This window comes from Nerophis lumbriciformis, linkage group LG08, assembly GCF_033978685.3.
Source record: "Nerophis lumbriciformis linkage group LG08, RoL_Nlum_v2.1, whole genome shotgun sequence".
Lineage (NCBI taxonomy): Eukaryota > Metazoa > Chordata > Actinopteri > Syngnathiformes > Syngnathidae > Nerophis > Nerophis lumbriciformis.
This window is the reverse complement of record NC_084555.2, coordinates 48,004,250-48,030,774: the sequence shown is the minus strand read 5'-3', so window position 1 is coordinate 48,030,774 and position 26,525 is coordinate 48,004,250. Positions and strand designations below refer to the sequence as shown.

The 26,525-nt window shown below is 43.4% G+C and overlaps 2 protein-coding genes across 6 annotated transcripts in view; one reads left to right on the top strand and one right to left on the bottom strand.

The window, feature by feature from the left end:
• LOC133611942 (transmembrane protein 116) overlaps positions 1-26,525 on the top strand; it is a 485,483-nt gene that overhangs the window by 418,376 nt on the left and 40,582 nt on the right. Inside the window, exons 17-19 of the mRNA XM_072913718.1 lie at positions 9,659-9,711; positions 14,018-14,111; positions 24,297-24,903. The gene's annotated coding sequence lies outside the window, so the exon portion shown is untranslated. The remainder of the gene's footprint in view (positions 1-9,658; positions 9,712-14,017; positions 14,112-24,296; positions 24,904-26,525) is intronic.
• Positions 8,505-25,586, bottom strand: LOC133612015 (protein tyrosine phosphatase domain-containing protein 1-like). 5 transcript variants are annotated; one of them, XM_072913710.1, is made up of 13 exons: positions 24,928-25,586; positions 24,679-24,867; positions 24,534-24,614; positions 24,350-24,468; positions 21,558-21,695; positions 21,209-21,480; positions 20,851-21,144; positions 14,351-14,581; positions 14,166-14,282; positions 13,999-14,100; positions 13,858-13,935; positions 9,950-10,060; positions 8,505-9,891 (listed from the first exon to the last, which is right to left on the bottom strand). In XM_072913710.1, exons 2-13 carry the CDS (start codon positions 24,864-24,866, stop codon positions 9,811-9,813), a joined length of 1,812 nt encoding a protein of 603 aa, XP_072769811.1. In that variant the 5' UTR covers position 24,867; positions 24,928-25,586; the 3' UTR covers positions 8,505-9,810. The 5 variants fall into 5 exon arrangements, with proteins under 5 accessions (XP_072769811.1, XP_072769810.1, XP_072769812.1 ...); XM_072913709.1 differs by having other exon boundaries at positions 24,679-25,586; XM_072913711.1 differs by lacking the exon at positions 13,858-13,935 and having other exon boundaries at positions 24,679-25,586.

The window sequence follows — 26,525 nt, the reverse complement described above, 5'->3', positions numbered from 1 at the left end:
AAACAGGAAGTACAAATGACAAGGCAACATGCAACACGGCGCCCCCCCCTCATGTGAACAGGAAGTACAAATGACAAGGCAACATCCAACACGGCGCCCCCTTCATGTAAACAGGAAGTCGGCAACATCCAACACGGCACCCCTCATGTAAACAGGAAGTACAAATGACAAGGCAACATCCAACACGGCGCCCCCCCCTCATGTAAACAGGAAGTAGGCAACATCAAAAAAGGCGCCCCGCTCATGTAAACAGGAAGTACAAATGACAAGGCAACATCCAACACGGTGCCCCGCCCTCATGTAAACAGGAAGTAGGCAACATCCAACACGGCGCCCCGCTCATGTAAACAGGAAGTACAAATGACAAGGCAACATTCAACACGGCGCCCCCCCCTCATGTAAACAGGAAATACAAATGACAAGGCAACATTCAACACGGCGCCCCCCCCTCATGTAAACAGGAAGTAGGCAAAATCCAACACGGCGCCCCCCTCATGTAAACAGGAAGTACAAATGACAAGGCAACATGCAACACGGCGCCCCCCCTCATGTGAACAGGAAGTACAAATGACAAGGCAACATGCAACACGGCGCCCCCTTCATGTAAACAGGAAGTCGGCAACATCCAACACGGCACCCCTCATGTAAACAGGAAGTACAAATGACAAGGCAACATCCAACACGGCGCCCCCCCCTCATGTAAACAGGAAGTAGGCAACATCAAAAAAGGCGCCCCGCTCATGTAAACAGGAAGTACAAATGACAAGGCAACATCCAACACGGCGCCCCGCCCTCATGTAAACAGGAAGTAGGCAACATCCAACACGGCGCCACTCCTCATGTAAACAGGAAGTACAAATGACAAGGCAACATCCAACACAGCGCCCCCCCCCCCCTTATGTAAACAGGAAGTAGGCAACATCCAACACGGCACCCCCTCATGTAAACAGGAAGTACAAATGACAAGGAAACATCCAACACGGCGCCACCCCCTCATGTAAACAGGAAGTAGGCAACATCCAACACAGCACCACTCCTCATGTAAACAGGAAGTACAAATGACAAGGCAACATCCAACACAGCGCCCCCCCCCTTATGTAAACAGGAAGTAGGCAACATCCAACACGGCACCCCCTCATGTAAACAGGAAGTACAAATGACAAGGCAACATCCAACACAGCGCCCCCCCTTATGTAAACAGGAAGTAGGCAACATCCAACACAGCACCACTCCTCATGTAAACAGGAAGTACAAATGACAAGGCAACATCCAACACAGCGCCCCCCCCCCTTATGTAAACAGGAAGTAGGCAACATCCAACACGGCGCCCCCTCATGTAAACAGGAAGTACAAATGACAAGGTAACATCCAACACGGCGCCACCCCCTCATGTAAACAGGAAGTAGGCAACATCCAACACGGCGCCCCCTCATGTAAACAGGAAGTACAAATGACAAGGTAACATCCAACACGGCGCCCCTCCCTCATGTAAACAGGAAGTAGGCAACATCCAACACGGCGCCCCCTCATGTAAACAGGAAGTACAAATGACAAGGTAACATCCAACACGGCGCCCCCCCTCATGTAAACAGGAAGTAAAAATGACAAGGTAACATCCAACACGGCGCCCCGCCCTCATGTAAACAGGAAGTACAAATGACAAGGCAACATCCAACACTCGCCCCCCCCTCATGTAAACAGGAAGTAGGCAACATCCAACACGGCGCCCCCTCATGTAAACAGGAAGTACAAATGACAAGGCAACATCCAACACGGCGCCCCGCCCTCATGTAAACAGGAAGTAGGCAACATCTAACTTGGCGCCACTCCTCATGTAAACAGGAAGTACAAATGACAAGGCAACATCCACCACGGCGCCCCGCCCTCATGTAAACAGGAAGTAGGCAACATCCAACACGGCGCCCCCTCATGTAAACAGGAAGTACAAATGACAAGGTAACATCCAACACGGCGCCACCCCCTCATGTAAACAGGAAGTAGGCAACATCCAACACGGCGCCCCCTCATGTAAACAGGAAGTACAAATGACAAGGTAACATCCAACACGGCGCCACCCCCTCATGTAAACAGGAAGTACAAATGACAAGGCAACATCCAACACTCGCCCCCCCCTCATGTAAACAGGAAGTAGGCAACATCCAACACGGCGCCCCCTCATGTAAACAGGAAGTACAAATGACAAGGCAACATCCAACACGGCGCCCCGCCCTCATGTAAACAGGAAGTAGGCAACATCTAACTTGGCGCCACTCCTCATGTAAACAGGAAGTACAAATGACAAGGCAACATCCACCACGGCGCCCCGCCCTCATGTAAACAGGAAGTAGGCAACATCCAACACGGCGCCCCCTCATGTAAACAGGAAGTACAAATGACAAGGTAACATCCAACACGGCGCCACCCCCTCATGTAAACAGGAAGTAGGCAACATCCAACACGGCGCCCCCTCATGTAAACAGGAAGTACAAATGACAAGGTAACATCCAACACGGCGCCACCCCCTCATGTAAACAGGAAGTAGGCAACATCCAACACGGCGTCCCCTTCATGTAAACAGGAAGTCGGCAACATCCAACACGGCACCCCCCTCATGTAAACAGGAAGTAGGCAACATCCAACACGGCGCCCCAATCATGTAAACAGGAAGTACGCAACATCCAACACGGCACCCCACTCATGTAAACAGGAAGTACGCAACATCCAACACGGCGCCCCAATCATGTAAACAGGAAGTACAAATGACAAGGCAACATCCAACACGGCGCCCCCCTCATGTAAACAGGAAGTAGGCAACATCCAACACAGCGCCCCAATCATGTAAACAGGAAGTACAAATGACAAGGCAACATCCAACACGGCGCCCCCCTCATGTAAACAGGAAGTAGGCAACATCCAACACAGCGCCCCCTTCATGTAAACAGGAAGTACAAATGACAAGGCAACATCCAACACGGCGCCCCTCCCTCATGTAAACAGGAAGTAGGCAACATCCAACACGGCGTCCCCTTCATGTAAACAGGAAGTACGCAACATCCAACACGGCACCCCACTCATGTAAACAGGAAGTACGCAACATCCAACACGGCGCCCCAATCATGTAAACAGGAAGTACAAATGACAAGGCAACATCCAACACGCCGCCCCCCCTCATGTAAACAGGAAGTAGGCAAAATCCAACACGGCGCCCCCTCATGTAAACAGGAAGTACAAATGACTAGGTAAAATCCAACACGGCGCCACCCCTCATGTAAACAGGAAGTAGGCAACATCCAACTTGGCGCCACTCCTCATGTAAACAGGAAGTACAAATGACAAGGCAACATCCAACACGGCGCCCCCCTCATGTAAACAGGAAGTAGGCAACATCCAACACAGCGCCCCCTTCATGTAAACAGGAAGTACAAATGACAAGGCAACATCCAACACGGCGCCCCTCCCTCATGTAAACAGGAAGTAGGCAACATCCAACACGGCGTCCCCTTCATGTAAACAGGAAGTCGGCAACATCCAACACGGCACCCCACTCATGTAAACAGGAAGTAGGCAACATCCAACACGGCGCCCCAATCATGTAAACAGGAAGTAGGCAACATCCAACACGGCACCCCACTCATGTAAACAGGAAGTAGGCAACATCCAACACGGCGCCCCACTCATGTAAACAGGAAGTACGCAACATCCAACACGGCGCCCCACTCATGTAAACAGGAAGTACGCAACATCCAACACGGCGCCCCAATCATGTAAACAGGAAGTAGGCAACATCCAACACAGCGCCCCCTCATGTAAACAGGAAGTACAAATGACAAGGCAACATCCAACACGGCGTCCCCTTCATGTAAACAGGAAGTAGGCAACATCCAACACGGCGCCCCACTCATGTAAACAGGAAGTACGCAACATCCAACACGGCGCCCCAATCATGTAAACAGGAAGTACAAATGACAAGGCAACATCCAACACGGCGCCCCCCTCATGTAAACAGGAAGTAGGCAACATCCAACACAGCGCCCCCTCATGTAAACAGGAAGTACAAATGACAAGGCAACATCCAACACGGCGTCCCCTTCATGTAAACAGGAAGTCGGCAACATCCAACACGGCACCCCACTCATGTAAACAGGAAGTACGCAACATCCAACACGGCGCCCCAATCATGTAAACAGGAAGTACAAATGACAAGGCAACATCCAACACGCCGCCCCCCCTCATGTAAACAGGAAGTAGGCAAAATCCAACACGGCGCCCCCTCATGTAAACAGGAAGTACAAATGACAAGGCAACATCCAACACGGCGCCCCCCTCATGTAAACAGGAAGTAGGCAACATCCAACACGGCGCCCCCCCTCATGTAAACAGGAAGTAGGCAAAATCCAACACGGCGCCCCCTCATGTAAACAGGAAGTACAAATGACAAGGCAACATCCAACACGGCACCACCCCTCATGTAAACAGGAAGTACAAATGACAGTAAATCTGTGCCAAGCTGGACAAAATGTTGATATTGGTATATATTTAAGTCAAAGTGTTGGGATGTAGGTGAATCCATGTATGGTTTAGGTACAAACTAATACAAACTACAAACCCCGTTTCCATATGAGTTGGGAAATTGTGTTAGATGTAAATATAAACGGAATACAATGATTTGCCAATCCTTTTCAACCCATATTCAGTTGAATATGCTACAAAGACAACATATTTGATGTTCAAACTGAAACTTTTTTTTTTTGCAAATAATTGTTAACTTTAGAATTTGATGCCAGCAACACGTGACAAAGAAGTTGGGAAAGGTGGCAATAAATACTGATAAAGTTGAGGAATGCTCATCAAAGACTTATTTGGAACATCCCACAGGTGTGCAGGCAAATTGGGAACAGGTGGGTGCCATGGTTGGGTAGATTCCATAAAATGCTTAGTCATTCACAAACAAGGATGGGGCGAGGGTCACCACTTTGTCAACAAATGCGTGAGCAAATTGTTGAACAGTTTAAGAAAAACCTTTCTCAACCAGCTATTGCAAGGAATTTAGGGATTTCACCATCTACGGTCCGTAATATCATCAAAGGGTTCAGAGAATCTGGAGAAATCACTGCACGTAAGCAGCTAAGCCCGTGACTTTCGATCCCTCAGGCGGTACTGCATCAACAAGCGACATCAGTGTGTAAAGGATATCACCACATGGGCTCAGCAACACTTCAGAAACCCACTGTCAGTAACTACAGTTGGTCGCTACATCTGTAAGTGCAAGTTAAAACTCTCCTATGCAAGGCGAAAACCGTTTATCAACAACACCCAGAAACGCCGTCGGCTTCGCTGGGCCTGAGCTCATCTAAGATGGACTGATACAAAGTGGAAAAGTGTTCTGTGGTCTGAAGAGTCCACATTTCAAATTGTTTTTGGAAACTGGATGTCGTGTCCTCCGGATTAAAGAGGAAAAGAACCATCCGGATTGTTATAGGCGCAAAGTGTAAAAGGCAGCACTGTGTGATGGTATGGGGGTGTATTAGTGCCCAAGACATGGGTAACTTACACATCTGAAGGCGCCATTAATGCTGAAAGGTACATACAGGTTGTGGAGCAACATATGTTGCCATCCAAGCAACGTTACCATGGACGCCCCTGCTTATTTCAGCAAGACAATGCCAAGCCACGTGTTACATCAACCTGGCTTCATAGTAAAAGAGTGCAGGTACTAGACTGGCCTGCCTGTAGTCCAGACCTGTCTCCCATTGAAAATGTGTGGTGCATTATGAAGCCTAAAATACCACAACAGAGACCCCCGGACTGTTGAACAACTTAAGCTGTACATCAAGCAAGAATGGGAAAGAATTCCACCTGAGAAGCTTCAAAAATGTGTCTCCTCAGTTCCCAAACGTTTACGGAGTGTTGTTAAAAGGAAAGGCCATGTAACACAGTGGTGAACATGCCCTTTCCCAACTACTTTGGCATGTGTTGCAGCCATGAAATTCTAAGTTAATTATTATTTGCAAAAAAAAAATAAAGTTTATGAGTTTGAACATCAAATATGTTGTCTTTGTAGTGCATTCAACTGAATATGGGTTGAAAAGGATTTACAAATCATTGTATTCCGTTTATTTACATCTAACACAATTTCCCAACTCATATGGAAACGGGGTTTGTAGTATAACAAGTGTGTCCTTACACTACTGGTGTCCAAAGTGCGGCCCTGTGGTCACTTATTGTCCACAGCATGTTATTTAATGGCCATTAACATTGTAGAAATACAATGATAATAAAAGAAGTTATTAGATCATATTACACTAATTTGATCATCACCCAGAAAGCTGAAATGTGGATGCGTTGATTAGCCGTCTTGGCATATACACTATTGACATACATCAGCTTGGTTTTAGTATCTTTAAAGGTGAACATTATCACCAGACCTATGTAAGCGTCAATATATACCTTGATGTTGCAGAAAAAAGACCTTTTTTTTTTTTAACCGATTTCCGAACTCTAAATGGGTGAATTTTGGCGAATTAAACGCCTTTCTATTATTCGCTCTCGGAGCGATGACGTCACAGCGTGACGTAACATAGGGAAGCAATCCGCCATTTTCTCACTTTCGTCGGTGTGTTGTCGGAGGGTGTAACAACACGAACAGGGACCGATTCAAGTTGCACCAGTGGCCCAAAGATGCGAAAGTGGCAAGAAATTGGACGAAATTTGTTCAAATTACGAGGGTGTGGGGAAAGCCGACGAAATGGTCAGTCGTTTGTTCCGCACACTTTACCGATGAAAGCTATGCTACGACAGAGGTGGCAAGAATGTGTGGATATCCTGCGACACTCAAAGCAGATGCATTTCCAACGATAAAGTCAAAGAAATCTGCCGCCAGACCCCAATTGAATCTGCCGGAGTGTGTGAGCAATTCAGGGACAAAGGACCTCGGTAGCACGGCAAGCAATGGCAGCAGTTTGTTCCGGCAGACGAGCGAGCTAAACCCCCTGGATGTCTTGGCTCACACCGTCCCTTATGCCACCGAAGATGATCAAGAGAAGAATATCGACCCTAGCTTCCCTGGCCTGCTGACATCAACTCCAAAACTGGACAGATCAGCTTTCAGGAAAAGAGCGGATGAGGGTATGTCTACAGAATATATTAATTGATGAAAACTTTATTCATTACTCGCAGTTTTACATAAATTATTATACATAAACTGTTTACCAATAATTTAGCTTAAAAGCATTTATTTTTTTCAATCATTCGAGTACATTCAGGTAGTCTTGTGTAATGCAGTATTTTGTGTCTATTTAGGTATGGTTAACCGGAGTGCTGAAATCGTGGAAAAATATATGTTCTTAGCGCGCCTGAAATGGGCTGTCTGCACTCTCAAAGTGCATGTTGTCGCCAAATGTATTTCATATGCTGTAAACCTAGTTCACAGTTGTTAGTAATTATCTTATCAGACAGTGTTAAGCCGCTGAAATCCGAGTCTGAATCCGAGCTAATGTCGCTATAGCTTGCTGTTCTATCCGCCATGTTTGTTTGTGTTGGCATCACTATGTGACGTCACAGGAAAATGGACGGGTGTATATAACGATGGTTAAAATCAGGCACTTTGAAGCTTTTTTTTAAGGATATTGCGTGATGGGTAAAATTTTGAAAAAACTTCGAAAAATAAAATAAGCCACTGGGAACTGATTTTTAATGGTTTTAACCCTTCTGAAATTGTGATAATGTTCCCCTTTAATGAACAAAGTGTATGAAAGTGGCCTCCTCATCATTCAATTTGTCTAAACGTGACCCTCCTCGTGAATTTCCCCCAGGGATCAATAAAGTACTTTCTATTCTATTCTATAAGCGGTAGAAAATGGATGGATGGATAAATGTGGCCCTTGGTAGGAGTGGATTCTGGACAGCATTCTGTCACCAGCAGGACAATAGAATGTATGTCAATCAGAATCAGAATCAGAAATACTTTATTAATCCCCGAGGGGAAATAAAAAAATTTCCGCACAATCCCATTCAAGAGCAGACAATCATTACAGGGAGACATAACAGGATCGCTGACGGGTCTGTCAATTTCTGGCGCCCCTTACAAAAAAAAGGTGAGATACAGGTATACAACGGGGGTGAGGAAAAAAAACAGCCATCTTTGATTGTTTTTTATTACCATGAAGATACTTTGTCCTTGTTCAGTGATGTATTTATCTATGATGACTTCAAAATAGGTCAGATAGTTTGTCCATCTTTTACATGTTCATTAGTGATGGGTCCGGCAACACCGATGCATCGGCGCATGCGTCGAGCTCATAGAGCGAAACCCTGTGTCGGTGCGCGTACCGCCTTTAGAAAGTCACGTGACCGATCATGCGCTGTTTTGGTCACGTGACCGATACGCGAACTGTGTCGCACTCCCGCCTCCTCTGTGACCTGTGAGCGGGTCTTTTCTACAGCCGGAGAAATAATAACTAAGAAGAGACGACTGAAGTGTTGATAACAACCAAACTTAACCCCCCCTCCCTATATCCCACACCCCGGATTGTAAATAATGTAAATAATTCAATGTATATACTCTGATGATTAACTTGTGTGATGACTGTATTATCGGCTGGGAACATCTCTGCGCTGCTGACCCGTCTCCGCTCGGGATGGTGTCCTGCTGGCCCCACTATGGACTGGACTCTTACTATTATGCTGGATCCACTATGGACTGGACTCTCACAGTATTATGTCAGACCCACTCGACATCCATTGCTTTCGGTCTCCCCTAGAGGGGGGGGTTACCCACATATGCGGTCCTCTCCAAGGTTTCTCATAGTCATTCACATCGACGTCCCACTGGGGTGAGTTTTTCCTTGCCCTTAAGTGGGCTTTGTACCGAGGATGTCGTTGTGGCTTGTGCAGCCCTTTGAGACACTTGTGATTTAGGGCTATATAAATAAACATTGATTGATTGATTGATGATGTTAGTATATATCTATCATGAATCAGGGACCCCGACTTAAACAAGTTGAAAAACTTATTGGGGTGTTACCATTTAGTGGTCAATTGTACGGAATATGTACTTCACTGTGCAATCTACTAATAAAAGTCTCAATCAATCAATGAAAGAAATAGTCTAAAATTGAATACGTTGGAAAAACTGTTTTTTTTTTAATAAAAATGTGTAAAAAATTAATTTAAAAAAATCCCAGTCCACAAGCCTCCTCATTCACAACACATTCTCTTAGATTTCCATGTTATGATACATGTTCAAATTTTTTATTGACTGTATCTAAAAAAGATACAAATATATTTTTATTTAAATGAAGATATGAACTAATCCTAAATGAAATACAATGACTTGGTTTATATTATTGTATATATTAGGTCATAAAATCAGTGTCAGTTGAGTCGGTCCATATAGGTTGCCTGTAGGGATTTTTAATGTCCAGCAGATGTCAGTATTTAGTGACACAGTATCAATACAGTTTTGCAATATGTCGAAACGCTTCATGACACCTCATCAACCCATCACTATTGTTCATCATTGGCAATGTCACGTTGTAGAAAACATCTAAATGGAGTTGACATTTTAGCAGTGAAATCCAAATATTGCACCTCTGCCTTTTACAGTCCAAAAATGTAGAAAATCTGAGTGAAATTTGCATATTCTCCTTGTGGGTTTCAGGTCTCCGGATACTCTTGTCTTCCTCCGACATCCCAAAAACATGCAAGTCAATTGTGAGTGTGCACGCTTTTTTGTCTGTATGTGCCCAACAATTGACTGGTGATCAAATAGTTCAAGTTTGGCATTAGGACTACAGTCCCCATGTCAGCTAATTACTGTGAAAAGTTGCCCTCAAGTTGGACCTTTAAAATCTTCAATACATTTGCAAAGCTCCCCATGTCTTCCTGAGGCCTCTGTTTGGAAAAGGCAAATATTTCAACCTTGTTATGAGCTCACAATGTATCCTCTTACCTTTGTTAGCGCCCGTATCAGCCGCTGTAACACCGCATCTTCTCTGTGTGGACACAGGCGGGTCACTGTGCTCACACAGCTCAACAAACAATAAATGGTGTGTCTCTGTGACTGGAAAGACAAGCAAAGTACCAATTGCAATCCTTCTAGGAATGGTATGCGATTCCTGAGAGACTCAAACCAAAAGGACTGAAATTGTGGATCAATAATCAACCCGTTCATTGACATCCAACGGTAACAGCACACAACAGTACCGTATTTTTCGGACTATAAGGCGCACTTAAAATCTTTTAATTTTCTCAAAAATCAACAGTGCACCTTATAACCGGTGCGCCTAATGTACGGAATAATTTTGTTTGTGCTTACCAACCTCGAAGCTATTTTATTTGGTACATGGTGTAATTATAAGTGTAACCAGTAGATGACAGTCACACATAAGAGATAAGTGTGGACTGCAATTGTCAGGCTTGTCCCTGACAGTTTGACTGTGTTTTAGTTTTTCCTCTGCGTTTGTCTTAGTATTTCCTGTCAGCGCTCTTGTTTTGGTTCTGTTTCCTGTTTGTCTCCCTGAGTGCTGTGTCTCCTCAGCTGTGGCTGATTGGCACCTGGCCACACCTGGTGTCAATCAGCCAGCTATTTATACCTGCCCTACCCTCCAGTCACTGCTGGATTATTGTCATTGTCATTACTACTACCTGTCTTAATACTTGTCGTTGTAGCTCTGTCTACTTTTGTTTCACTCTGCTCATGTCCTAGTTCCTTCGTGTCACAGTAAGTGTTTTTGTTTCTTGTCCACAGTTAGCCTCTGTGCTATTTTAGTTCATAGCCAAGTTTGTTCTCCGCCTTGTACGCGCCTTTTGTTGTTACCTTTTTGTTTGTTGTTTTGCCATAGTGTTTAATTAAATCATGTTTTCTCACTCAATGCCTGCCGTCATCTCTGCATCTTGGGGTTCGTCACCAACAAACTCTGACAGCAATATGACGCCAGTACGCAACACCAAACTTTAAATCTGCGTTCAAATAACTCCGGCTTATTAGTGATTCCCAGAGTCCATTGCTTTCGGTCTCCCCTAGGGACTGGACTCTCACTATTATGTTAGATCCACTATGGACTGGACTCTCACTATTATGTTAGAGCCACTATGGACTGGACTTTCACAATATTATGCTAGACCCACTCGACGTCCTATGCATCCGGTCTCCCCTGGGGGGAGGGGAAGGGGTTTACCCACATCTGCGATCCTCTTCAAGGTTTCTTATAGTCATTCACATTGACATCCCACTGGGTTGTGTGTTTTTCCTTGCCCTTATGTGGGGTCTGAACCAAGGATGTCGTTGTGGCTTGTGCAGCCCTTTGAGACACTTGTGATTTAGGGCTATATAAATAAAAATTGATTGATTGAAATGTTCCATTGAGAATATATAACATTACACACGGCACTCAAAAAGCTGTGAAGCCGCACCGCTTGATGGATTGTCGGCGCGTTACAGCTACAGTAGTCAGACGTACTCTTCAACATTATGGTGTGTATAAGGATCGCAAAATAGCACCTATTAGCAGACATTTTATCGGGTGTTTTGTTTCGCAATATTATGCAAAAGCAACTTTTCTCACTTTCTGGTACCTGCTAATGTGTATTTGGGATCTGCATAAGTCCTGAAAATTTGCGGAAATCCGCCTTTGTAGTCTGCGCTGACACCGTAGTCGATAAGCTTCTTTTTCTCTATCTTCTTGTTATGGGACATTCATCTTCCACTGTTTCCATTTCTAATATAAAGTAGTGTAAAGTTCTTACTTATATCTGTCAATCGACTCGCTTTGGAAGCGCTAAAAACTACAGGTGTAGTGGGTTTACATTACTCACCCAGGGAACTTTAGTTATTAGAGAGTTCCGGTCGGATGGTTATTCACGGGACACATTTTCGGGCGTTGTTGTTGCACTAGTGAGCCACGGATGAGGAGATGCCGCTCCGTTATTGATTGAAGTAAAGTCTGAATGTCATTAAAACAGTTAGCGCCATCTTTTGACACTTCTTCCACTCCCGTCCTTGCACGCTACAACAAAGATGACGGGGAGAAGACGCTGTCCAAGGTGAGCCACGTAAATAAGACCGCCCACAAAAACGGCGCATCCTGAAGCATACTTGCCAACCCTCCCGGATTTTCCGGGAGACTCCCGAAATTCAGCGCCTCTCCCGAAAACCTCCCGGGACAAATTTTCTCCCGAAAATCTCCCGAAATTCCGGCGGAGCTGGAGGCCACGCCCCCTCCAGGTTTATTGTTAGGCAGTTTCATTAACGTCCTCCCAGCACGGCAACAACACACAACAGCAGCAGTCACGTTTTCGTCTACCGTAAAGCAGTTTGTCTGCCGTAAACAGCAATGTTGTGACACTCTTAAACAGGACAATACTGCCATCTATCTACTGTACATGCATATGTGACATTAACATCTAGGGCTTTTAGAGAGTGCAGTGCACAACTGCGCACACAACAAGGAGACGAAGCAGAATGCATCATCAGAGAGGGTGTTCAGCATGGTTAGAAAAATAGTGACAGAGAATAGAACAAGGATGGACAATTCAACCCTTAACTCAACAATGAGTAGATGAGTGTTATGTGTGTGTATATGTGTAAATAAATGAACACTGAAATTCAAGTATTTCTTTTATATATATATATATATATATATATATATATATATATATATATATAATAAAATAAAAATAAAAAATATATATATATAGCTAGAATTCACTGAAAGTTAAGTAGTCAAGTATTTCTTTTATTTATACATATATATATATATATATATATATATATATATATATATATATATATATATATATATATATATATATATATAAAAGAAATACTTGACTACTTAACTTTCAGTGAATTCTAGCTATATATATATATATTTCCTTCCGCCCGCTTGTAGCTGAGATAGGCTCCAGCGCCCCCCGCGACCCCAAAGGGAATAAGCGGTAGAAAATGGATGGATGGATGGATATATATATATATTTTTTTATTTTTATTTTATTTTATATATATATATATATATATATATATAAAATAAAATTAAAAAAAAAAAAATATATATATATATATATAGCTAGAATTCACTGAAAGTTAAGTAGTCAAGTATTTATTGTATATATATATATATATATATATATATATATATATATATATATGAAATACTTGACTTGGGGAATTCTAGCTGTAAATATACTCCTCCCCTCTTAACCACGCCCCTCGCCCCACCCCTTTGTGACTTCAATAATAAATATGGCAGTGCCATGTTGGCATTTTTTTCCATAACTTGAGTTGATTTATTTTGGAAAACCTTGTTACATTGTTTAATGCATCCAGCGGGGCATCACAACAAAATTAGGCATGATAATGTGTTCATTCCACAACTGTATATATCGTATCGGTTGATATCGGAATCGGTAATCAAGAGTTGGACAATATCGGAATATCGGCTATTGGCAAAAAAGTCATTATCGGACATCTCTAATTAATAATACGACTGCTTTAATGCGCCTTATAATCCGGTGCGCCTTTTGTATGAAAATAGACCTGTGGGCGGTATAGCTCGGTTGGTAGAGTGGCCGTGCCAGCAACTTGAGGGTTCCAGGTTCGATCCCCACCTCCGCCATCCTAGTCACTGCCGTTGTGTCATTGGGCAAGACACTTTACCCACCTGCTCCCAGTGCCACCCACACTGGTTTAAATGTAACTTAGATATTGGGTTTCACTATGTAAAGTGCTTTGAGTCACTAGAGAAAAGCGCTATTTAATTATAATTCACTTCACCTGAATAGACCCGCGCATCGGCAGCGCGCCTTCAAATCCGGTGCGCCCTATGGTCCGGAAAATTTGGTAATAGAAGAATTCTTTACCTTGTTGAGCACGCCAAGGGGCTTGTTGCTTCCTGCACAAGATAACTTGGCTACATCTTCAACACTAAGAACAGGCTCCTGTGTAAAGATTGGGGAAGCATTGGGTTGCGTGTAAACATTGCCGTGATAGCGTTCACTGACCTTGAGCTTCTCCAGCCAGGTCCACAGCAGACACGCCAGAACATGAGGATCCGATTCCGTCACCATGAGAGCCCAGCCATGGTGGCTACTGTTCATCTCCTCCTGTTGGGCAGGTGAGTGAACTAAACCCCTTGAATGCTACGCGGAAAGGTGTATCGAGTAGGCACCTGCAGCAGAGACGATCGCTGCAGAACAGCTTCTCCCGGTGGAGCATGGTCCGCCATGGCCTTGGCAATGGCGCGGGCCACACGGGTTGTGCCCACATCATGCCAGTTCCTGCACAACTGTTAACGTAAGGGTCGTGTTTTAGACCGGAGTAGTTCACTTTTGTTCATCAAAAATGATCATTTACCTCAGTGTTGGAGCTATATTTGGGTAGAGCCTTTCTGACCGTGCACCTTGACCTCTTGGCAAAGGTGCCGTTTGGTTGCATATTGCGTGTGTGAGCGTGGTTCTTGTGGATCACATCTGGTAAAAGTGTCCTGGAGCTAAATGGTCTCCGATCTTGTCCTTTCACATCCTGTGCACACCAGTGACCCTCATTCTCAAAAGTAGGAGCACTGTGTGGACTCGTCTCCAGATCCTGTGGGACAAAATATAATTTCACAGGAGGGACATCAACTCCATTTACCGGTAGTTATAGAGGAAAAGGGGGGATTTTTGGCTGGCTGAAAATTGTGTAAATTCCTTTATAAAATGTTCTGGTTGAGTCCTCATACAGAATGTTTAGCAGGCTGAATATTACATGTTAATAATGCATACTTGCCAACCCTCCCGGATTTTCCGGGAGACTCCCGAAATTCAGCGCCTCTCCCGAAAACCTCCCGGGACAAATTTTCTCCCGAAAATCTCCCGAAATTCAGGCGGAGCTGGAGGGGCCTGAGTCCGCTTTCCCACAATATAAAGAACGTCTACAGTAAAGCAGTCCGTCTGCCGTAAACAGCAATGTTGTGACACTCTTAAACAGGACAATACTGCCATCTAGTGCATTTGATGAAAGCACTTTTGTGCGTGCCACACAGCAATGCATAATCAGAGAGGGTGGACAATTCAACCCTTAACTCAACAATGAGTAGATGAGTGTTATGTGTGTGTATATGTGTAAATAAATGAACACTGAAATTCAAGTATTTCTTTTATTTATATATATATATATATATATATATATATATATATATATATATATATATATATATATATATATATATATATAGCTAGAATTCACTGAAAGTCAATTATTTCTTATATATATATATATATATACATACATACATACATACATACATACATACATACATTTCCTACCGCTTATTCCCTTCGGGGTCGCAGATATATATATATATATATGTGAAATACTTGACTTGGTGAATTCTAGCTGTAAATATACTCCTCCCCTCTTAACCATGCCCCCGCCCCAACCACGCCCCCCGCACCCACCCCCCACCTCCCGAAATTGGAGGTCTCAAGGTTGGCAAGTATGTATTAATGAATAGAGAAGGTTAAGACATTTTCATGTAACGTACAGAATATCAGAAGCATTTATTCAGGTAGAAATATCACAGATTACTAGAGATGTCCGGCTGAGGTGGAGGGGTAGGGGGTAGCGGGGGTGTATATTGTAGTGTCCCCGGAAGAGGGGTTCTGGTTATTTGTTCTGTTGTGTTAATGTTGTGTTACGGTGCGGATGTTCTCCCGAAATGTGTTTGTCATTCTTGTTTGGTGTGGGTTCACAGTGTGGCGCATATTTGTAACAGTGTTAAAGTTGTTTATACGGCCACCCTCAGTGTGACCTGTATTGCATTCACTTGTGTGTGTGAAAAGCCGTAGATGTTATTAGGGATGTCCCGATCCAGGTTTTTGCACTTCCGATCCGATACCGATATTGTTTTTGCACTTCCGATCCGATACCGATACTGACCGATACTGGCCTATCCGAGCATGTATTAAAGTTTAAAGTTATTTAGCCTACTTAGTTGTCAGAATCATGTTGAAAAGGGTTTTAGTACTCTTGATAACAACTAGCCAGCTGAATTAGGGGAGTTTGAATAATACACAATGGTTGGTAACAAGAAACTGACCTGTTTATTTAAGGATAAACACAAAATAGACAAAATTATACATGACAAACAGAAATGGCATCATTGAAACTAGGGCTGGGCGATATGGCCTTTTTTAAATATTGCGATATTTTAAGGCCATATTGCGATACACAATATATATGTGGATATTTTGCCTTAGCCTTGAATGAACACTTGATGCATATAATCACAGCAGTATGATGATTCTATGTGTCTACATTAAAACATTCTTCATCATACTGCATTAATATATGCTACTTTTAAACTTTCATGCAGAGAAGGAAATCACAACTAAAAAAAAATCACAATTTTTTTCATACGGTGTTGATCTGGAAATGTTTGCCTCAGCATTTTGATGGCGTGGACGTGTGGCACCGAACGGAGATAAGCGTCTCGACAGACGTTACAATATTTGAACAATGATGACGAAAATTGTTTTCTCTGGTGCGTCCGTGTGTCGAAAATTGTTTTGCGCTTATTTTTTTATTTGATTTTGTGCGTAGCATAGATTTGCAGTGCGCAATTGCACAGGTGCGCACCCTAGAGGGAAGGTTGCTAGCCCGGCTGCGCTAGCATCACAGCTAACGTTAGCATGCTGCTACCTCTCTGCTGGGAGAGGGCGTATACGTATGTGACGTATGACGTGACAGTATGTGACGTGTGTAAGAAGGTGTCTGTGAGAGGGAGACACAGGAAAGAGTGAGAAGAGCCTGTCGTGTAATGCCAGCAGCTAAAAGCAACTGCGTGAGAATCCACAGACCTGTGGATGTGTTGAAGGTGTGCTGGAAAATGCGGAACGGAAATTAGGGAGCAGCAGAAAAGTGGAATATATTATTTAAATCGGTGCGTTGGAAAACACAGACAGGAGTTTTTTTTAAACTGGATCTGGATCGGCATTTTCCCATGCCTTGCCGAGCCGCATTTTTTTGCAAATATCGGCGGCCGATCCGATCCAAATATCGGATCGGGACATCCCTAGATATAATGTGATTGGGCCGGCACGCAGAGGAAGTGCATTTAAGGTTTATTGGCGCTCTGTACTTCTCCCTACGTCCGTGTACACAGAGGCGTTTTAAAAAGTCATACATTTTACTTTTTGAAACCAATACCGATAATTTTGAAACCGATAATTTCCGATATTACATTTTAAAGCATTTATCGGCCGATAATATCGGCAGTCCGATATTATCGGACATCCCTACAGATTACATGAACAAACATCTTCGACAATCAAAGCATGATCCTAACAATCCACATTTTGTGTTAGCAATGCGTGAAACTGGTATCAAAACGTGGAAGTGTAGCTCCTCCTCTAAATGCAAGTGCTCCTAAAGTAGGAATACAAATTCTGTATTCCTAAAAAAATACAAAATATGGCCAATGTACTTCGACCTTTTTTTTTTTAAATGTCAGTAAAAGCGTTTACATGATTTTGTATTGAGCTGTTAAAATACATGTTTGAAAAACATTTAGTCAAAGAAAATTTATTGTCCAGTCATGGTTATGAAACCTTAAAATGATCTGTCTACGGTACACTAAATAATGATATCTATCTTTGATTAAGTTTTGAGTTAACTATGAAGAAAATGATATTAATTGGGACACATATTTGAATCGTTAGACAGCCCTAATTAAAATAGGTCTACATGGCAGGCGACAAACATGCTGCCTCAGCTCCAGACAATGGCGCGTATCTTTGCTTACGTCATCACTATCACCGCTTTTTGACAGTGCTGTTTCGCTGATCAAAGTCTTTTTTTCAGTGCATCCCTAGTTGATTTAAAATAATATATTCATAGCCATTCATTAAGGGTGTAAAGGTACGTGTATTTGTATTGAACCGTTTCGGTACGGGGGTTTCGGTTTGGTTCGGAGGTGTACCGAACGAGTTTCCACACGGACATATTAAGTAGCGTACCGCACATTGTGTAAACAATGCACGCTGAGGCACAACACACGGCATGCTAGCAACGACCGGGCTACGACAACATGTAAAAGACAGAGCTGGAAGACCCTCCTGCCTCGTTAAGATCTCCCGTTTGGGAACACTTCGGCTTCGCAGTGCGATACAACAATGGAGGACGGAGGTTTGCCGACATTGTTCAGCAGAGGTAGGGTATGCTTCTGACAACACGTCAAACATGCTAACCCATTTGAAGCGTCACCACCCCCAAGTGAACATCGCTTCAACGAAGAGAAAGACGAGCGTGGTGCAAACACAGCATTCAAGCAGCCTCTCCTCGGCGAGTCAGACAGGGCTAAAGCAAAAACAAATGTTTTTATAGCAGCAGATTTAAGACCATATTGCATTAAAAACTACATTTTGACCCACTTCTATGGTGGAAGAACAATGAGCCCATATATCCTCTTACTGCCAAGTTAGCCAGGCTGGGGGGGGGGGAAGAAAAGTTAATCTGAGGCTGAGTTGACTTGAAACTGTTTAATGTTGCACTTTTGATATGTAGAAGAAAAGTTTTGTCATTTTATTTAATCTGAGCAACAACTTGAGGCAGTTTAATGTTGATTAACGTGGACCCCGACTTAAACAAGTTGAAAAACGTATTCGGGTGTTACCATTTAGTGGTCAATTGTACGGAATATGTACTGTACTGTGCAATCTACTAATAAAAGTCTCAATCAATCAGTAGCCTCTCCTCGGCGAGTCAGACAGGGCTAAAGCAATAACAAATGTTTTTATAGCAGCAGATTTAAGACCATATTGCATTAAAAACTAGATTTTGACCCACTTCTATGGTGGAAGAACAATGAGCCCATATATCCTCTTACTACCAAGTTAGCCAGGCTGGGGGGGGGGGGAAGAAAAGTTAATCTGAGGCTGAGTTGACTTGAAACTGTTTAATGTTGCACTTTTGATATGTAGAAGAAAAGTTTTGTCATTTTATTTAATCTGAGCAACAACTTGAGGCAGTTTAATGTTGATTGATAACGTGGAGTTGAAAAACGTATTCGGGTGTTACCATTTAGTGGTCAATTGTACGGAATATGTACTGTACTGTGCAATCTACTAATAAGTTTCAATCAATTAATCAAAAAAAGCACTTTATATGTGGAAAGGTTTTGTTAAGAAACCATTCTGAGCCTTATCTTATTTAGATTTTTATTTGATGTATGTTGACCACATTAACCCTGGCAATGGACCCTGTGTGTATATGTATGTTATTATTCATTCATGACTGCCTGCTGTTGCACTGATCAGCCTAGTGGTGGCTCACATCCATCACACACACAGCTATTTCTATTTTGGGGCACAGCTATTATACATACTTGCCAACCTTGAGACCTCCGATTTCGGGAAGTGGGGGTGGTGGGGCGGGGGCGTGGCTAAGAGGGGAGGAGTATATTTACAGCTAGAATTCACCAAGTCAAGTATTTCATATATATATATATATATATACTGTCTATATATATATCAAGAGGGACAGAGACAGCGCACAGTGCATGTGGATCACATGTTACCATGGCGAGAAAACATGGAGAGACTGCCAGTTATCTAGTCTCCACCAGTTGCAGAAAATGTGCCATCAGTACAACTGGACAGTGCTGTTTCAGTTCCATCACCAGGACCATCAGTGAGTCAGACACAAACTAGTCTCATCATTGAACCAGATTCAAGGGCTGCCGAGTTGCCATCATCAGAACCCAGATCACCCACAACAAAAACCCCACCAGTGATCCGCAGGTACCCAGAAAGGTTTCGAGTACCACCAAAAAAACTGAATCTCTGAAGACAGTATAAAAATATGTGTTAAAGATGTACAAATACTGTTTGTATAATAAGCATGTTATTGTTTACAAATGAGGGTTAAGAGTTCAGTACTAAAAAAAAAAGAAGAAGAATGTGGCTTAAGCACAGTTTTTTAATTGAGCTGTAGCATTTTTTGGTTGGGTTGTTTATTTCTTTTGAGTAACTTCTACAATTCTAAAAGGGGAGGAATGAAATCGAGTGATCTATGTTTGTCTGTTGCCATCTCCTGGTGAATGTTGGCTATAGCGTACTGGGGTTACTTTTTGGTTGGCCAACGATTTACGTGGTGTTGCGCACCTGACGTCAAGTGTGTGAGTCTGTTCTGAAGTCTACAGTAAAGAGACGTACTTCATCCCCTCGCCCGTTTATTGCCTCCGACTCAATATATTACAACAACATTGCTCCATGCAGACTCTCCAGGTCCGCCTGAATTTCGGGAGATTTTCGGGAGAAAATTTGTCCCGGGGAGGTTTTCGGGAGAGGCGCTGAATTTCGGGAGTCTCCCGGAAAATCCGGGAGGGTTGGCAAGTATGCTATTATAGTGTTCACATTGTTAAAAGGATAAAGCCATTGTTTACAAATTTGGTAAATAAATAACCAAAAAATTTATATTTTGTTGTTTTCTTACTGTACCGAAAATGAACCGAACCGAAATTTGTGTGTACCGTTACACCCTTACCATTCATACAGTATATTACTTCAATGTGTTTTAAAGGTAGGGATATTGACCTGTCATAGGTCCCCTTTCATAATAAAACGTAGCTGTGCAGTTTGCATTTATTTCTTTTAATATCGTCATATTGTATTTGGTAGCCAGAAAAAGCACTTCAAGTCGTACTTCCGTTTCTATCGTTGTCATCTTATTTTCCTCTCATTCTGAGCCTTCTGTGGTGCCATTTAGAATCAGCCCACCCAAAATGACATATATACATTCTTATTAGACTAAGGTCTGACTTGGTGAGATTTGTCATTCCCTCAATTTGAGGTCAAATTTCCAATTGCATTTACCGCAATCTTGCCGAGGTCAGAGTCGCTGTAGCTGCGTTTGTTGAGCAGCAAATCTCTCTTCCTCCCTGAGGACCCCAGCGGCTCATCCCAGGAGGACACGGCGCCCGAGCCAGGCCGTGGGAGATTGTGATGCTCCCTCAGCAAGGGCAGATGCTGTTTGGACACCAGCGTTTCCCTCACGGTCCTGCTCAAGATCCTCAGTGCGGACCTCTTCTCTAATTCAGCATCAATCTCTGGAGCTGTAGGGAGCGCCAGAGCCAGGCAGGAGAGGCGCACACACAGGAGGTAGACCACCTGAGAACAAGAGGGTGGGCGAGTGACACTCAACCTTCAGTCAGACGCGGTGTGTTTAGGGTACCTTGGGTGTGTATTTGAGCTTGCGTGCCTCCTGGCCGTGCAGCAGTAGAGCCTGGCGGTTGAGGTAGTGCTGCAGGGTGACGGGGGCTCCGTGTCGTAAGCCGAGGTCCGGGTACTGAAGCAGTTGTGTACCAAGCAGGCGGGCAAAGTCAAACACCTGACTGATCTGCGCTCGCGTTTGGATGGAGCGCGGCCTTTTGATGCGGACGTAGTGCACGGCCTCACTGGGACTGATCCGCAAAGTGTAGACTAAGTAGCAGGCTATTAGGACACCTGTGGAGCAGTCAGTGTCAAGTTGTGTATCCACACCCCCTAGCGCAAATCCCAACCCAGACCTGTTCTACCCAGACCTGTTCTGCCCAGACCGGCGTGGCAGTGCACAGCAACCCTTCCCTCCCCCGCGGCGAATGCCAACACCTTTACGCCATCGATGATGCCGACGAGGGAGGACACGCCGAAATCTGGCATCCCAAAGTTGTAGAAATAAACTGAACAATCACACAAAGAACATCAAATGGTTTGAGTCACAACATTAGGTACAGTGTCTGCAAAACACAATGAAGAATTCAGGCTTCTACTAATATACTGCAGCTATGCTCGATTTCCCAAAACCGTTAAAAACATAGAAATTGTCATAGAGTTTTGATGGGCCGATAACAAATTTTGCTGGACGATATGTTGTCCTATAAATTGTTGCCGATAAACGACAATATTGTCAGCAATATTTGGAGACGAAATTACGCATGATAATGCAAATATTCCTTTCAAATGTACTAAACTTTGATTTAATAGGTTTTTTTTTAACCATAATTAGAAGTTCAGTAACCTTTAAAGTGTCTTCAAGAAATAAAACTGTCAATCGGACGAATAGAACAGACAAGCCATTGTAATGTCTGCTCGCGGAAAAACAAAAATCCTAATCTACGATTTGACTCCCTCAAATGGCCTTGACGCAGGAGCAGGCTGTTCTGTAAGCATCCCCAAGGACACCTCAATGGTGGACGCTTTTGACCTCCCTCCCTCCTCAACGACACCTGGAGTCGAACTTTTGCTTGCATGCAGAACGGCCCCAGGCCTATGGACACTACATCAACACTAGGGATGTCCCGATCCAGGTTTTTGCACTTCCGATCCGATACCGATATTGTTTTTGCACTTCCGATCCGATACCGATACTGACCGATAATGGCCTATCCGAGCATGTATTAAAGTTTAAAGTTATTTAGCCTACTTAGTTGTCAGAATCATGTTGAAAAGGGTTTTAGTACTCTTGATAACAACTAGCCAGCTGAATTAGGTGAGTTTGAATAATACACAATGGTTGGTAACAAGAAACTGACCTGTTTATTCAAGGATAAACACAAAATAGACAAAATTATACATGACAAACAGAAATGGCATCATTGAAACAAGGGCTGGGCGATATGGCCTTTTTTTAATATTGCGATATTTTAAGGCCATATTGCGATACACGATATATATCTCGATATTTTGCCTTAGCCTTGAATGAACACTTGATGCATATAATCACAGCAGTATGATGATTCTATGTGTTTTGATTGATTGATTGAGACTTTTATTAGTAGGTTGCACAGTGAAGTACATATTCCGTACAATTGACCACTAAATGGTAACAACCGAATAAGTTTTTCAACTTGTTTAAGTCGGGGTCCACTTAAATTGATTCATGATACAGATATATACTATCAGATATATACTATCATCATAATACAGTCATCACACAAGATAATCACATTGAATTATTTACATTATTTATAATCCAGGGTGTGGAGGGGGGCGCCGGATGTAAGTGTCAAAAAGACAGCCAAAAGAGTTTGATATGAGAATAAATCTAAAGTTAAAATATAGGGTAGAAATGCATCCATTTGCAGGAAATGTAGTCTTGATTTTCAACATTTTCTTTCAAGGCTTGCATGTCTACATTAAAACATTCTTCTTCATACTGCATTAATATATGCTACTTTTAAACTTTCATGCAGAGAAGGAAATCACAACTAAAAAAATCACAAATTTTTTATACGGTGTTGATCTGGAAATTTTTGCCTCGGCATTTTGATGGTGTGGACGTATGGCACCGAACGGAGATAAGCGTCTCGACAGACGTTATAATATTTGAACAATGATGACGAAAACTGTTTTCTCTGTCGTGTCCGTGTGTCGAAAATTGTTATGCGCTTATTTTTTTATTTGATTTTGTGCGTGGCATATAATTGCTATGCGCAGAGGACGTTTAAACAGTGCGCAATTGCACAAGCGCGCACCTTAGAGAGAACGTTGCTAGCATCACAGCTAACGTTAGCCATGCTGCTACCTCTCTGCTCGGGGAGGACGTATACGTATGTGACGTATGACGTGACAGTATGTGACGTGTGTAAGAAGGTGCGCTTGCTGTCTGTGAGAGGGAGACACAGAAAAGAGTGAGAAGAGCCTGTCGTGTAATGCCAGCAGCTAAAAGCAACTGCGTGAGAATCCACAGACATGTGGATGTGTTGAAGGTGTGCTGGAAAATGCGGAACGAAAATTAGGGAGCAGCAGAAAAGTGGAATGTACTATTTAAATAGGTGCGTTGGAAAACACGGAGCGTAGTTTTTTGTTTTTTTAACTGGATCTGGATCGGCATTTTTCCATGCCTTGCCGATACGCATTTTTTTGCAAATATCGGCGGCCGATCCGATCCAAATATCGGATCGGGACATCCCTAATCAACACACCCAAGACAATGGGCATATACACGCACCCTCCCCAACCCCACCCCACGCCTTCACCACCGCTTGATTCCCCTTCGGGGTGATGGACGGCTGGCAGCGCTTCATAGCAGCAGTCGACCCCCAGGGCCCCAACTCCCCCACCCTCTGTTGCAAGTTGTCGTGATTAAATGTAACATGTTTATGTGTGCATGGCATGGAGGTTTTTCCCACTCCAGACTAGGCCCCCTTAGTATTTTTTACTCATCTTCTTCCCCAGCGTTTTACCTTTTTCCCACCTTCAAGCCCCGCAGGACGACACATCCAGCCAAGAGTTGTTTTTTTTTATACATGTCTTGTATTGGCGCTCATTCAATTGTACAGGTCAAGCTAATGAAGGCTCTACTACAACTTGTGGTATCTTAAAAAGGTCTCACTGTCATTCTCCATGAAGATCTGCGGCAGGTATGTGAAGCCACTTCCAGGGTCCAAAGGGGGTCCACAGTGCGCATGTTCGCCAGGTACTTGCATGTTTATGATGGATCTTATATTTAATCTGTAGAGGCAATCAAGATGGCACTTGTACTTGTGTACAAAGGCAAATTAATCTTGAAGGTATACCTCTGAAATTGTTGTATAATGTTGAACTTTTCAATCAAGCTCGTGGACGGCCGTGCCATAGCGATGATGTCATCAGTCACCCTGAGATTTTTGGTAGAAGTCACGTCCCCAACACATGACAAAATTGTACTGCAAAGAGTCTTACCATGAGGAGAAAATGCCACGGATGACCTGCTGGCTTGCTTTCCAACACTCTGGTCCTTCGTAACGACAGTCTAGTCCCCCGCAGGCCAGCAAGCAGAGGAGTTTGGGCGGGATGGCCTTCACCAGGTTTTCCCGGGCTTGGGAGTAAGCGGCCCGAGGGAAGGGGACATGCTGGGTCAAGGTCTGCATCCTGGACCGGGAGAACCGCATCAGCCTATTCTCAAGTGTAAGTTTGAAATGGAACACTCACCCGTCTGCTTGATTGACACGAATTGAGTCCAATGAACAAGTCAAGTAAAGCAAAGTAGACGTAAGGGCGATGGAGCGACGGTGAAGTGTACACACACGGGAGTTGACCCAGATTCACTAAGCCTGATTAGCTGTCATAAATGCTTTAGACCAATTAAATAGTGCTTATATTGAAAACACTGTATCCATGTCCTCGTTATCAGTCACACAATTCTACTGTAGTTTTGCTTCACTTTCCTTATTTAGCTACAGGACTAATAATCAAGGATGCGGTGTTGTTAAAGGCGAACATTATCACCAGACCTATGTAAGCGTCAATACATACCTTGATGTTGCAGAAAAAACACCATTTTTTTTTTTTTTTACCAATTTCCGAACTCTAAATGGGTGAATTTTGGCGAATTAAACGCCTTTCTAATATTCGCTCTCGGAAGCAATCCGCCATTTTCTCAAACACCGAGTCAAATCAGCTCTGTTATTTTCCGTTTTTTCGACTGTTTTCCGTACCTTGGAGACATCATGCCTCGTCGGTGTGTTGTCGGAGGGTGTAACAACACGGACAGGGATGGATTCAAGTTGCACCAGTGGCCCAAAGATGCGAAAGTGGCAAGAAATTGGACGTTTGTTCCGCACACTTTACCGACGAAAGCTATGCTACGACAGAGATGGCAAGAATGTGTGGATATCCTGCGACACTCAAAGCAGATGCATTTCCAACGATAAAGTCAAAGAAATCTGCCGCCAGACCCCCATTGAATCTGCCGGAGTGTGTGAGCAATTCAGGGACAAAGGACCTCGGTAGCACGGCAAGCAATGGCGGCAGTTTGTTCCCGCAGACGAGCGAGCTAAACCCCCTGGATGTCTTGGCTCACACCGTCCCAAAGATGATCAAGAGAAGAATATCGACCCTAGCTTCCCTGGCCTGCTGACATGAGGGTATGTCTACAGAATATATTAATTGATGAAAACTGGGCTGTCTGCACTCCCAAAGTGCATGTTGTTGCCAAATGTATTTCATATGCTGTAAACCTAGTTCATAGTTGTTAGTTTCCTTTAATGCCAAACAAACACATACCAATCGTTGGTTAGAAGGCGATCGCCGAATTTGTCCTCGCTTTCTTCCGTGTCGCTGGCTGTCGTGTCGTTTTCGTCGGTTTCGTTTGCATACGCGTCAAACCGATATGGCTCAATAGCTTCAGTTTCTTCAATTTCGTTTTCGCTACCTGCCTCCACGCTACAACCATCCGTTTCAATACATTCGTAATCTGTTGAATCGCTTAAGCCGCTGAAATCCGAGTCTGAATCTGAGCTAATGTCGCTATAGCTTGCTGTTCTTTCCGTCATGTTTGTTTGTGTTGGCATCACTATGTGACGTCACAGGAAAATGGACGGGTGTTTATAACGATGGTTAAAATCAGGGACTTTGAAGCTTTTTTTAGGGATATTGCGTGATGGGTAAAATTTTGAAAAAAACTTTGAAAAATATAATAAGCCACTGGGAACTGATTTTTAATGGTTTTAACCATTCTGAAATTGTGATATAAATGTTCCCCTTTAAAGTACCAATGATTGTCACACACACACACGAGGTGTGGTGAA

Excerpts from the sequence above, each read along its gene's own strand:
- LOC133612015 (XM_072913709.1), bottom strand. The coding sequence starts at position 24,887 with ATGCGGTTCTCCCGGTCCAGGATGCAGACCTTGACCCAGCATGTCCCC. Across the intron at positions 24,615-24,678 it reads CGTGGCATTTTCTCCTCATG|GGTGACTGATGACATCATCG; the intron begins GTAAGACTCTTT and ends CAAAAATCTCAG. Across the intron at positions 14,582-20,850 it reads CTGACCTCGGCAAGATTGCG|GATCTGGAGACGAGTCCACA; the intron begins GTAAATGCAATT and ends TTTGTCCCACAG.